The sequence below is a fragment of the Erythrolamprus reginae genome, chromosome 7 (assembly GCF_031021105.1).
Source record: "Erythrolamprus reginae isolate rEryReg1 chromosome 7, rEryReg1.hap1, whole genome shotgun sequence".
Classification (NCBI taxonomy): domain Eukaryota; kingdom Metazoa; phylum Chordata; class Lepidosauria; order Squamata; family Dipsadidae; genus Erythrolamprus; species Erythrolamprus reginae.
In genome coordinates, this window is record NC_091956.1 from 56,043,742 (window position 1) to 56,058,471 (window position 14,730).

The window sequence follows — 14,730 nt, forward strand, 5'->3', positions numbered from 1 at the left end:
AGTAGTTTGTCATGAACCACTGAATCAAAGGTTTTGGAGAAGTCAATATAAATTGCATCTATAGATTTTCCTTGATCAAGATGAGTTGTCCATATGATTTTGCAGTAAAGGAGCTGCAGGTTGCAGGATAGTTTTTTTCTGAATCCAAATTGTTTGTTAGAGAGCAGATTATTAGTTTCTAGGTGGAGAGTGACTGATTGGTTTATAATTGATTCCATAACTTTACATGGGATGCAGAATAGTGATATTGGTCTGTAGGGGTCTCCTTTTTTTGAAGACAGGGATGACCATTGCTTTTGACCATATCTTAGGAAGTGTGCTGGTACTGAAGGATTTTTCAAAAATTATGTTTAGTGGTCCAGCTATAGCAGAAGAGAGCTTTTTTAGGAAGTAAGCACGTAGACAATCTGGTCCTACTGATAGGGAAGGTTTAAGGTCACATAATGCTTTTTCAACTCGGTCTTCAGTGAAGTCAATTTGGGTTAGGTCATTGAGAGAGTTTGAGGTGCGAGTGATGAATTTGGGAGATAAGCCGTTGCTGTTGACAAAGACAGAGCCGAAGAATGAATTGATAAGGTTAGCTTTGGATGAATCATCGTGGTATTCTTTGTTGTTGGGTCCTTTGACAGGTGGGATAGGTCTAGAGTCCTTGACTTTGTTGTTGACAAAGTTGTAGAAGGCACGATTGGATTTGGTGTGTAGAAGGTTTTCCTCTTGTTTGAGACATTCTGCTTCTATTTGTTTGCATATGCTTTTATAACAGCTTTTGAAGTTTACTACTTGTCCTTTTTTGTTTTTACGCCAGAGATTTTTTTTATTGTAATTTTCTTATTGAGATGGGGAGGTTATTTTTCTTGGTTGAGGCAGATGCAAATAGTACGTAAAGTCTGATGATTATTTTCATCTCAAGCAAGAATGTGTTGTAGAGGTCATCCATAGAGTTGCAGTTAGAGAATAAAGTTAGCCAGTTTAAGGTTGAAAGATGGGCATCAATGAGTTCGCTTTTTTGAATAGTTCGCTTTTTTGAAGTTGAATTTCGGAGTTCGCATTATTTGGGTGGATCCTGGTGTGGCTTAGGTTGAGACTGAAATATATCATGCTGTGGTCACTGTTGGAAAAAGGTTCTTTTATTTGTAAGTCATATATTGTACTGTTGCTGTTGCAGACGATGAGACCCAGACAGTTATCTAATCTAGTATTGTCACTTACTAGTTGGTCAAGTCCCAGACTGTTGACTGTGTTATATATAGTAGAGTGGATAGGTTCCGTGCTACATTCATTTAATGTCCAGTTAATGTGTGGTAGGTTGAGGTCACCAAGGAAGATGATGGGGTGTGGGCAGTGGGTAGCCCACCTTAGTAGTGCTGATAATTTGTTTGCATGTGCGATATCATAATCAGGAGCTCTGTAGCAGAGTAAGAAGCAAATTGTGGTATTTAGGGATAGATCACAGACAATAGTTTCAGGGAGTAATAGATCCTGTGAAACTATTGTCTGTGATCTATCTCTAAATAATATAAATAAAATAACAATGTCAATAGTTTTTTAATATTACATAAAGGTCATTAAAACAATCCAATATCCATTTATAATATAAGATAATAAAAAAGGAGAAAATAACAAATTTCCCGGCAACTGAATATTGGCTAATAATTAAATGATATATCTTTTTCCACTAGAGGTCATTTCTGCTCATCAAGAAACTTCATGAAAGCATTCAGATCTATTGAGAACCTATCTTAATCTGTGCTGTAGAATCTGGATCCCAAAAATGCCTTTACCATGTTTTCTCTGGCAAATATTCACTTTGCTTCTGTTAGAGCATGCTTGGAAAAGTGAAATTCTTTCTGTGTCACACTGATTTTTGAAGCACAGGGAGAATAAAAGAGTATTTTTTAGGATACACTGATGTACAAAGACATTTTTAAAGCCATGATGCTGCTTGTTACTGCCGCTCCTTTGTGGGGGGAGGGATGGAATTTAGTGGAATGAGATAATAAGCTTCTCACTTTTTCCCGGCAATAAAAGCATCAGATCCCATCCTTCTCTGCTTGAAGGAAATCTCAGATTTGTTAACCTCTGTACCCTTTGTTCAGGATAAGGGTGTTTATATATATATAAACCGTTTTGTGGCGAGCTTGGGGGCAAGAGAAGCAGGGAGGGCAAGCAAGCCCTGATAAAGGGCACACGCCTCGCCCCTGGCTTTCCCAGAATGCCCGAGCGGTCATTGGTTGCTCTGGGGTGTTCCCGCGCTACTGCAGGAATCGCCTCAGCTGATGGGCAGAGTCGAGTTGATTCCCGCCATTGGCAACTTTTGGCCGGGCGTTATTTCGCCCGGTCTCTCATTTTTCCCCATAGGAATTAATGTAAAAGCAAGTAATGCGTGCAATTGGGGAAACCACAGAGAGAGTGGAGGCTCTGTTTCCTCCCAGGAGATTCCTAGATAAGCCTCACAGAGGTTTTTCCCTGCCTTTTCCGGCCCTGTTTTCTCCCAGGAGATTCCTAGAGAGGCCTCACAGAGGCTTTTCCCAGCTTTTTCCAGTTACAGTTTTGGAGGCTTGGTTTGTGAGTGGAAAATGGTTCTTGAGAAGAGGCAAAAAAATCTTCAACACCCGGTTCTTATATAGAAAAGTTCATAAGTAGAGTCATTCTTAGGTAGAGGTACCACAGTATATGTATATTTCTATCTGGGCAACCAAACCAACTACGTCATCATTTTTCCCCATCCTTTCTCTTTGCCTTTTTTCATGATTTTGTGTATTTTAGAATATGACCTTGAGGATAGGAAATGTTATTAAAGAATTTGTTAATCTGCCTGATTTACAGTTTGTGACTCTGGACATAGTATATATCAATAAAGGTGCAAAATAGTAAAATACAGTCAGTGCACAGTTGAGGCTGGGCATAATAAAACTGGAAGCGATTGACTGTTGAAATAAACATGCTTTAAATAAGTAAAATAAATAATGACCATGTGGTCTGCTTTTAACAAGGCAGCCCATCTGCATTTTTTACTAATTATTCAGACAATTAGCATAGTCTTCGCTAAATTGATGCCAATTTATTTAAGAAACTTTTAGTTGCATTACATTAACCAGTGGAAGTAGGACATCAGTAAAAGAGCAAAACTTTGCCTTCCAAGTTACTATCTTATAATACCACCTGGTGTTGAGGAGAGTAATAGCAGCAGTGTTCCCTCTAATTTTTTGGGGGGGTGGGCGGAAAAGTATAGTGTCTGAGCGGCAGTCCCTTTGGGACTGGGCGGCATAGAAATAATAAATAAATAAATAAATAAATAAATACGTAAACAAACAAACAAACAAACAAATAAAAAACCCCACCCTGTTTTGCTTCAGATAATTTCAAAATAAAATACTGTACTGTGTGTCTATAACAGTGAGCTCATAATAGGGCAACTCTATCAATATCAAAATGCCACTTAAATAGTTGAGCTAGTTTCAAACTAGATTTTGATTTTCTTTCTCTCTTCCTTACTCCCATTCTTTTTCTTTCTCTTTTTCTTCCTTTCTTTTTTCTATCTGTTTCTCTCTCTTCCTCTCTTCCTCTCTCTCTCCTTCCCTCTCACTCTTTCCCTCTCGGCTTCTGGGCAGGTTTGGAAAACTCTGAGTTGATGATGATTTTTAAGTGAACGATTGCTCACTGCTCAGCTTAGAGGGAACTATGAATAGCAGTAAAATATTTTCCCACTTTTGTAGTAACTGATCACTTAAGTTTGAGATGCTAAATATTCCCTGTCAGATGAGCCCTTTAGCGTCTGGCTTAAATTTCTTCAGGTAGCTGAAATTTACTGGAAATGTTCAGTCAAAGAATGGTATAATTCCTTCAGTTAATTGTCTCATGGGAATAGATCGGTGATGGTGAACCTATGGCACGGGTGCCAAAGGTGGCACGAGAAGCCATATTTGTTGGCACGTGAGCCATTGGCCTAGCTCAGCTCCAATGTGCATGCGTGTGCCAGCCAGATGATTTTTGGCTTCCAGAGAGCCTCTGGGGGGATTGAAGATGGTGTTTTTACCCTCCCCAGGCTCCAGGGAAGCCTTTGGAGCCTGGGGAGGATGAAACACAAGCCTAGTGGGCCCACCAGAAGTTGGGAAACAAGCCATTTCTGGCCTCCAGAGGGCCTCCAGTGGGTGGAGGAAGGTGTTTTCGCCCTCCCCAGGCATTGAATTATGGGTGTGGGCATTCATGCATGCGTGATACTGCGCACACATGCTCTTTTGGCACTCAAGGGAAAAAAGGTTTGCCATCACTGGAATAGATGAATGTCTGCAATTAGCAACGTCTAATTGATGTTGCTTAGTGAAAGAAGAAATCATTCCTGACCATCTTTCAGCAAAGAAGGTTGTACAAAAAGTTAATACTCTACTGTGTTTAATTTATATAACAAATGGAATAGAGTCCTAGACCATTCTTCCTGAAAAAGATGTCTTTCAAATCTGTTCAGATACAGTATGTCTCCCATAGCCCACCCCAGCCAGCATAGCTCTTGACCACATAGGATGACTATGGTTGCAATTCACCACATTTGGAAGTCTTTGACAGCCTTTGTACTTCACTGAGGGGGAAAAAAACTATGGAGGGAAACAGGTACAGGGAATCCAGATGTAGAACTGTAGCTTATAGAATTCTTCTTTGTTGTTGGCTATAATGAGTGAGATGAAAAAGGGTTATATTTAGAATCATTGGGATATCATTTGATCAAGTAGCCCGTCCAACTAAATAGCCATGAAATCAATAATATTCTTGTCCATGTAGCAAGATATATCTTAAAGATAAACCTGTATTCTCCGTACTGAAGGAGCGGGTCCAGCAGTCACATGGTTGCTCATGTCCAATCCGGTGGAACTGAGCCTAGTATTAAAAAAGCTTGCCGGATCCGCCCCTTCCCCAGAATTCGCTCAGTTCGCATATCCTGCGGTTGTATTGTGATAGCTCGTTCAACATTCTAACACCTTCCCTTCGATCTTTCCTTCAAAAAGTAGTAAGATTTATTGTCTTTATTTATTTACTTGCACTAATTGCGCCAGCCGTTTAAAAGAAAAAAAGACAAAAAGCGGCTCGGCTTTTTTCCTTGGGAGAAGTTGCGGTTTCGTTTTCCCCCGGCGGTTTTGCCGGTTACGATTCCTGCGGCCGCTTGTGGATTCTTCTAATCCTTTGGCCTGGAGGTCCTGGTGCAAGTATTTATCTATTGAATTATTGATTATTTATTGTATACAAATATTTAAGGGCTTAAGAAATACCTCCTGCGGAGTGAGACGCCTTCCAGTCTCCTGGACTTAGTCGATCGCTTTTCCTTTAAGAAATTCTACGGAGCGATTTTTTCGGCGCGAAGGCCTTCGCGCCCCTTTTTTAAATCTAGGCCTCTCGTGTTGGCCTCCTGCCAGCCGCGTAGGCCTCAGTCCACCGCGTGGATCCCGGAGCGGGCCTTGGGGGTCCCAGGCTAAATTCTCCACCGGCTAAGCCTCCAACCAGAGTGCCTTGGTTTACTTAATTATAAAGTTTAGGGAGGCTGGCCCCGCTGGATTTGGGGGCACGAACTCTGGGTTTGCCCAGATTGTCCTCAAGTTTCAGCAGCTTCGAGGCCTCGAAGCAGGATCCATTCCTCTTGGGAAGTCCTTGAAATTCTTCTCCTTATTATTCAGTTATTGGCTCAGCCTTGTCTTCTGTTAATTGTCAGACTATGGCTACTTTTCCCAAGAGAGGCACAACTAAAGGTCCCAGAGAGGCCAGGCCTACAGGCGATGAGATTACTAGTATCCCCCAGGCCTCTTCCTCCTCTTCTCCAGGGGCCCGCCCCTCGACCAAGGTCACCAGGGCCGAGAAGAGAAGGGACCTAGCCCTACAAAAAATCCATGACAAATCAGCAAAACGTTTGAAAGTGCAGGCCCAAGTAATCAGTAGTCAAGACCCACCAGAGGCCTCTAGTCTGCCTCCTTCTGGGGTCCCTGTGTTATCTCTGGATGAGCCAAACCTAGACAGACCCCAACCTAACCTATGGGGCATAGGTCCAGAGGAACCAGATATTATTGAAGATTCCCCCCAGCCAGGATCCTCCCAGGCCTTTAGGGATTCTTCTGCCATTTCTGCTGATATTTCCAGTTTACCTCCTGAGTTCCAATCTATTTTTGCTGTGTTGTCCAAAGCCATTGATGCCAAACTCTCCACCATCAATGAGCTTCCCTTACCTCTTCCTCCTTCTCGTCCCTCCCGCCCTTTGGGTTCCTCCCCAGCGGTCAGAGCTCCTATTCAGGATGATTCAGAATCCTCCCAGGATGAATATGAGGATGTAGAGGAGGATGAGGACCCTTTTCAGGGCTTATCAGATGATGAGGAATCCCAAATAAAGGTCCCTCCTCCAATTACTATTTTTCCTTCTCAATTATTCAAATCTCTCCTCCTCAAAGCTAGAATTTCTACGGGATTAGCGGCCCAGGAGAAACAAGCCTCCACTTCCACTGATCCCCCGGAGGAGAATTTACCTTACTTCACAGAGGAACAGGAGGATAACGAGGTAATTCCTATGCCTAAATTGTTTAAAGATGCCTTACTCAAACAGTGGGATTTTCCAGCCTCTGGCCTTAATCCCTCCACCAAGGACAGAAAGTTGTATAAACTCTCCTCTTCCTATGAAGAGCTTCTATCCTTTCCCAAACCAGATGAACCTGTCAAGATTCTTCACTCGGCAGCGGCTGTGCCAGGCGAGGCGGAGGAAGTCCTCCGCCCAGAGGACAAGCGCATCGAGCAAATGCTCAAAAGAGGATTCACCGCTGATTCCTGGGCCATTAAAAGTTCTGCAGCGGCCTCCTTTTTCTCCAGAGCCATGCTGCTGTGGCTTCGCCAACTTCAACAGCACATTCCTCCCGATGACTTGAGAGGTCAACAAGACTTCAACAAGGTCTTTGCAGCTGCCCAGTACGTGGCTGATGCCACCTTGCAATCTACTAGATTTTCTGCTAAGTCTATTGCAGCTTCTACAACGGCAAGAAGACTCCTATGGATTCGCCCTTGGCAAGCGGGAGTTCGCCAAAAGTGGCAGTTATCCCAGGGCCCCTTAAAGCGCGACCTTCTCTTCGGTGATCTTCTGGATCCACTCCTCACGGAGACCACGGACAAGAAGAAGGTTTTGGGTCCAACCACGAAAAAGGCTACCAAAACGCAGTCCTTTCGTCGCCCAGGGCGCCAGCAAGATCAAGCGGCTTCCTATCAGAGATCTCCAGGTCAGTATTCCCCCCGCTTTCGTTCCCAAGGTAGGAACTCCAGGGGTAGAGGGTTTCGCTTCCAAAGGGGAGCTTCCTCTAACAGGGCTTCAAAAAAACCTAGATGGTAATCTTACCTCCATTCCCATAGGGGGTCGCCTAGCTCATTTCGCCTCTAATTGGCGTCTCACCTCCAAGGACCCTTGGGTCATTGACACAGTTCAAACAGGCCTTCTTTTAGAATTTATTTCTCCTCCCCCTAAACGTTTTATTTCCTGCCCTTCTCCCAGGTCATCCTCAGATTGTAACCGTATGGAGGAGGCCATTTCTCATCTATTGTCCATCAGAGCCATTCAACCGGTCCCTTCCGGTCAGAAGGGCCTAGGTTTTTACTCCATCCTATTTATGGTTCCAAAGTCCTCCGGAGGTTGGAGAGCCATTTTGGATTTAAAGAAACTAAACCTATTCATCAAATATAGGAAGTTTAAGATGCACTCCTTGTCTTCTATTTTGGCCGCCATTCACTCGGGAGATTTCATGGTCTCCTTAGACCTCACTGAGGCCTACCTTCACATTCCTATAGCCAAATGCCACAGAAAATTTTTACGTTTTTCCTTTCAAGGCAGGCATTTCCAGTATAGGGCGATGCCATTTGGCCTTTCCTCGGCCCCTCGGGTCTTTACAAAGCTCTTGGGGTCCCTGGCGGCCTATATCCGGGCGTCTCCCATCCACATTTTATGTTATCTTGATGATATTTTGATTCATGGGAACTCCCTAGAGAGAGTGAAAACAGACCTTTCTGTCACCATGTCAGTCCTCCAGGACCATGGATTTTCCATCAACTTTGATAAAAGTCACCTCCAACCTTCCACATCCATTTCTCACCTGGGATCCATTATTGATTCAAAATCCTCCCAGGTTTTTCTCTCTCCCGAGAGAAAACTCAGTATAGTGGAGTTAATTTCTAACATTTTATCTAATTCTTCAGTATCCATAGCTACTCTATCTTCCCTTTTGGGGAAGATGGTGTCATGCATAGGCATCATTCCCTGGGCTCGCCTTCATGCTAGGGAACTCCAGTGGCTCCTGTTGCCTTTTCAGAGATCGGGGCACAGCAACTCAAATCGACGCATTGTCATCCCACTGAGTGTTCGCAGATCCTTCAAGTGGTGGAAGTCTCCGGCCATGGACAGAGGATCCCCGTTCAGGTGCCCGGATCAATTTGTCATCACCACAGATGCCAGTCTATCGGGATGGGGCGCCCACGCCCAGGGGATGATAGCCCAGGGCACGTGGTCCCCGGAGGAAGCTTCCAGGCCAATCAATTGGCTAGAGTTAAGAGCCGTTTCCCTGGCTCTGAAGCATTTCTCTCCTCGCATTCCCAACCGGCACGTTCTCATTCTCACCGACAACATTGCCACAAAAAGCCATATCTGCAGACAGGGGGGCACGAGATCCAAGGCTCTCATGAGGGAGGCCCTCAAGTTGGGCCTTTGGGCGGAAAAACATCTCCAGTCGCTCCTAGCCGATCACATCTCGGGGAGTCTCAACGTCCAGGCGGATTGGCTATCCCGAGCAACGATAGACCCAGGAGAGTGGAACCTCCATCAAGACCTGTTCCATCAAATCACCCTCAGATTCGGCCTACCAATTCTGGATCTCTTCGCGACCAATGCGAACGCCCAACTCCCTCGCTTCTATTCCAGATTTCCATCCCCGGGAGCGGAAGCAATCAATGCCCTCCGGAGTCCATGGCCTCCAGGCCTACTCTACGCATTTCCTCCAATTCCAATCCTCCCGGACGTGATTCACAAGGTCCTCACCGAGAGGGCCCGAGTAATCGTAATCGCCCCCCATTGGCCCCGACGGCCCTGGTTCGCGGATCTCCAACAGCTGTCCGTCCAGGACCCTTGGCGACTCCCCGTTTCGGGGGATATGCTGCGGCAGGGGGCCTCTTTCCATCCAGACCCGGAGTGGTTCCACCTCACCGCCTGTTATCAGGAGAGATTTAGAACTGCGTGGTCATGACCCCGATTCAGTGGAGGTCATTTTAAAGGCCAGAAGGGGTTCGACCAATCGAATCTACGACCACACGTGGTCCAAGTTTCACCAGTGGTGTCTACAGGAAGGTCTCTCCCCTCTGTGCATCCCCATACACAGAATTATTTCCTTCCTTATGCAAGGCTTCCATAAAGGACTTTCCACCAGCACCCTCCGGCGTCATCTGGCAGCCATTTCATCTGTCCTAGGGGGCCCCCGCAGACAGCCTCTCCGATCCTTCCCTGAAGTTCAGGAATTCCTCAAGGGCATAGCCAACCTCAGACCTTCCAAGGTCCACAGGTATCCTTCCTGGGATTTGCCACGGGTTCTCCATTCCCTCACGCAGGCACCATACGAACCCCTAAAATCGGCGTCCCTCAGGTACCTATCCTTTAAGGTAGCATTCCTGGTGGCTATTACCTCTGCCCGACGCATTTCGGAGCTGGCTGCCCTCTCAATCAGGCAGGACCTTTGTCAATTCCATCAGGACAAGGTAGTCTTGCGACTGGACCCCACCTTCTTACCCAAGGTCAGTTCCATGTTCCACAGATCTCAGGATATTGTCCTACCTTCCTTCTGCCTCCAACGAGACCATCCCTTGGCAATTAGATGGCACACCCTGGATCTCACCAGAGCGCTGAGAATATATATCCAACGCACAGGACCCTTTCGGAGGTCAGAAGCACTTTTTGTAGCCTATCATCCCAGAGTCATGGGGGCCAAAGTGTCTTCTACAGTAATAGGCCGTTGGATCAGAGGGACTATATCTAAGGCCTATGAGTCGGCCTCCCTCTCAGTTCCAAGGAACATCACAGCGCATTCCACCAGGAGCGCAGCCACCTCGGCCGCTTGGGCGACTCAAGCCCCGTTGGAGGAGGTCTGCAAAGCAGCCACTTGGGCCTCGCCAAATTCCTTCATCAGGCACTACAAAATTGATTCTTACGCTTCAGCGGACGCTGCCTTCGGCAGAAGGGTACTCCAATCCGTTATCTCACACGATAGCAAGCTAATCCCACCCTAGGGACCATCTATTGGGTATGTCCCATGTGACTGCTGGACCCGCTCCTTCAGTACGGAGAATAGGCGTTGATTGCTTACCTGAACGCCTCTTCTCGTACGGTGAGCGGGTACAGCAGTCACTTCCCGCCCTTGTATGTGTCTTCTTTACCTTTCTATATCTTTCTTTCCTCTAACAATGAGAGTTGAACACTACAGAGCTTCACAACTGAGCCTAGTCTATGGATTCGCGAATTCTGGGGAAGGGGCGGATCCGGCAAGCTTTTTTAATACTAGGCTCAGTTCCACCGGATTGGACATGAGCAACCATGTGACTGCTGTACCCGCTCACCGTACGAGAAGAGGCGTTCAGGTAAGCAATCAACGCCTATTCTCATCCAAGAAGCTGCTTCAGCTCTGGCAGGAGAGTGGGGAATGGAACGATTTATATTAGCTGGTAATTTTCATCCTTTTTGAACTGTTGTTGAAACATTTGTATGTGTATCAGTGTCCTCAGTGTTACCTGAGTAGTGTAGAAAGTACTGTTGCTTTATCTAAGAAGCAGCATTATTGCTGACATCTCTCTTTATGCTGCTAGGAGTAGGAACTCCCAAAGGAAGGCTTAGTACCCCGAAAGCCTTATCAGGATCTTCAGCTAGTTCTGGCCTCATTTCAAAGGTGCCCATTAGAAGACCAGGACTTCAAAGAACCTCTAGCATCTCTTCAATCAGCAGCACTCAGAGTGATCAAAGCACTTTCAGCAATAATTGTAAGTCCATTTTGGAGATTATTGTTTACCAGATAACTGAATAAAGCCCATCATGGTTCATTATAATTGCTTTTTTCCTCAGCAAAAGCTGGTCACTGGTAATTCCAGAATTCCAAACCTTCAAACTCCTGTGTCGCAACAGCATCCAATAGCTTTAGACAGTGTTTTGGCCCAAATAATGTAAATCAAAGTTATCCTTCTCATTTTGTAAGTTTCCTAAAAGACTATTCTACACAAGCATTGATGAATGCTTAGAAATGCCTGGGTGATACATAGAAGGAATTAACATTTTACAATCTTCTAATGAAAATTATTATTGTTTTTTTTATTGTTACTTCTTTGAAATGAGTAAATAAAGCAATGTACAGATTTGCCAATAAACAAAGACGTTGTGCCATATTAAAGGAAATCAAATCTGCCATATAAGGAATAGTGATCTTGGGCTAAAATGTATGAGCTAAGGAGGCAAACAGTACCAGAGCATCAGTAATGATGTCTTTTTGCTTCCCTCCTCCCCTCCTTTTGTGCAATGTTTTTTTAAAAGAACAGCCCTGCTATTTAAGTTTTGCAGCATGCCTTTCTCCTAACCACAGATTGGCCCTGAATTGACAGCCATGTTGGCTCCCTGCCTGCCCACTGGTTGGTCTGTTTACTTCAGTGCCTGAATCACCTAAGGAGGTTGTAAACAATCTGTGCAATTCTATCCTTGCTACTAACAAAGGAAAGGGTTTTGCTCCTTAACAAAGAAATATTGTTTCCAGTTCCAGTTTAAAGATGCAACAATGGATGGCCTTTCTTAAGTCTGATTTGCTAGTTGGATTAAGCTGCTCTTGTTTCCTGCCTTGAAGCTTACTATTCTCTCTGCCTCCCACCCACCCCCGCCCACCCTCGCTTGTAATTCACCAAGAGCAAGCGTGGGGAATACGCGAGGGTGAACATGGCTGCAGTCTTTCAGACGCTGGGCTTGCTTTGATCATTTTAAATGACTGTACCAGGAGGACATCGCAGTTGCACAGAAACCGACTTCTCTTCTCATATTTTCATCAATTCTACCCTCACACCACCGGCAGATTCAGGAAGCCACTACGATGTTACCTTACTGACCTTGCTAGTAGTGGGATCGTACAGCTTTTGTATCATTCCTTTGTTAGCTACATTTTCTGGCAGAAGAAGTAGGTGACTGTCCTTTTATATCTACCGTATATCCCTGTTCTTCTGTCTGTGGATAGAAATAACAAGCAGCATGTCTCGCTTTTGTAAATGAAGTGAATGCATCAAATGAAATGCTTTTCCATTCTGTCTTTCTTGAAGGAAATTGTGATGGAGAAGAGAGGGAGGAATGTGCTTGATTTCTCATGAAATAATGCATGCTTCACTTTTAAGAAAATCTGGAATGAAATGAAAATATTCATTTCCAGCTGTTGACCTTTGAGTTCCTGATGATCTTATGTACCTGGTTTTTATAAGTATGTGCTTCCCCCCACCCAACCCCTGCTCTCCCCCTCCCCCGTGTCAGCATGTGCATGGCTTGGCTCAATACACTTTGGAGTTAAATAAATTGTCTTGCAAAAACCACTACAGAATTCCTTCCTGTCAAGGTTTAAGCATCTTCAGTAAGACAGTTATAAATTAAAACCTAATGTATAATTTTGCATGATTGCAAATATGTTCTTTTTTGCAAAAAAGACAATTGCAGAGCAGCAATTCTTCATTTAATATAATCTCTGTGCTTTGTGTAATTTGCTTACAAATTGTGTGGGTCCTGTAATGTTTGTGAGCATGTTTTTATACTAGACTGTTATCTTCTTCTCCCTAACCCCCCAACATTAATCAATTGTTTTGGCTTATAACTGTAGCATTTAAACTGAGGCTGTTTAACAACTGCCATTGTCTATAGTCTGAATGGTTCCTTAGAAGTGTAAGTCTAAAGAAAATCATAGTGGAGCAAAGGGATGAAAAGAAAAAAAAGAAAAGTTTCTTCTGCCTTTTGTATATTTTTCAGGATGTTGAGTATTCAAAGTGTAGTTTCTCCTTTCACAAGAATAGCAATTGTAATTGAAATAATAAAATAATAATAAAAACTTTAAACTGTCTGCAATTGTTTAAACGATGAAATAATAGGTTACCATATTTTTGTGATCTTGGGAGTTATAGTTCATGCTGCTAAGTGAACATTTAAACAAACTATTCATTGCCCATAAAGATTCTAAATAAATATGTTTTCCTTGCAATGTTAACAATAGAGAGGAAGCATTAGTCCTTCAGATTGTGAAGGATTTATAAGAAACACTTGGCCAATTTGAGGAACAGATGAGTCTTTTCATTCTAGCTAATAAGACAGATATTGAATAGAAAAATTGAATATACGTGAACATTGAGAAGAAAATAGCAGAGAGGGGCGGCATACAAATATAATTATTATTATTATTAATAATAATAATAATCTTTCAGACAAATAAAAAGACAGCAATATATGTTATTAATTGGCTAGTATATTTCACATCACAATGTTCTTTTTGTTGTTGTTGAATCAGTCTTAATTCTGTCAATGATGTGACAAGTTCATGCAGTTGACTTCTGTAACTAAGCTAGAACTTAGACTAGAACAGGGTTCTCCCACCTTGGCAAACAAAGCTAGCTGAGGAAATCTGGGAGTTGAAGTCCCTGAGTCTTAAAGTTGCCAAGGTTGGAGACTTTTGGACTAAAACATAACCATTAACCATTAAACCATGTTTACTCTGATATTAATTTGTGTGTGCATGCATCCAGTTATTTTTTCTGTTTTTTTGCTTTGACTCCTGATTGCCTGGACTAATTCCTACATTTTTCTGGGTAAGGTTTTTCAGAAGTGCTTTGCCAATGCCACTCAGACATTGTGACTGTCCCAAGATCAGTAAACTGACTTTGTGCTTAAGGTGAACTAGAACTTACAGTCTTCTAGTTTCTAGTCTGAGGCCTTAACTCAGTGATGGTGAATCTTTTAGAAATCGAGTGCCCAAACTGCAACCCAAGACCACTTATTTATTGCAAAGTACCAATATGGCAATTTAATCTGAACAATTTATTTTACTACCTGAAATGATGATAAACAATGCAGAGTTCAGCTAATTTTTCTAAGAAAAACATTGATAATGCACTTTTATGTCCCTTCATTTTCTGCTTTTGAAATATTACGTTTAGAAACAAGAAAAAAGAAAAAAACTTTTGTAATATCATTTATTTCTTTCCACCCTCTTTCTTTTTCTCCTTCTCTTTCTCTCTCTCTATATATATATCTTTCCCCTCTGTCTTTCTCTTTTTCTTCTCCCTCCATCTCTTTTTCCCACCCTCTCTATCTCTCTTTCCTACTCTCTCCCTTTCTCTCTGCCTTTCTTTCTCTCTCCTAATATATCTCTCTCTGTCTCATTCATTTCTCTGTTCATTAACCATCCATGCTCTCTTGTCCAGCTCCACATATTGGGTAAATCCAACCACTTGGGCTGTGGAGGGGAGTCTGGCAGGCAAATCACACAAAATAAGGCAACTCCAACCTGGTCCTGTCAGGGAAATGCCCCCCCCCTTATCTCCCCCTCTCTCCCCCCGTGGTGGGGGCCCAGGCAGTCTGAGCACAGCTCCCTCCTTGGAGGCAACCAGCAAGCAAAGAAATGTGGCGCTCTAGCTGGGAGACGGCAGAATGGAGCCCCACCTCTGACCAGCGAGACTGGAGCA

The 14,730-nt window shown here is 43.7% G+C and overlaps 1 protein-coding gene across 3 annotated transcripts in view; it reads left to right on the forward strand.

Moving 5' to 3' along the window:
* MTUS1 (microtubule associated scaffold protein 1) overlaps window positions 1-14,730 on the forward strand; it is a 121,695-nt gene that overhangs the window by 45,731 nt on the left and 61,234 nt on the right. For 2 of the 3 annotated variants that reach the window (XM_070757619.1, XM_070757620.1), the window contains exon 4: window positions 10,852-11,022. The exons of the other annotated variant lie outside the window; for it this stretch is intronic. In XM_070757619.1, the coding sequence (XP_070613720.1) occupies window positions 10,852-11,022 (171 nt within the window). The remainder of the gene's footprint in view (window positions 1-10,851; window positions 11,023-14,730) is intronic. 3 annotated transcript variants of the gene reach the window in all.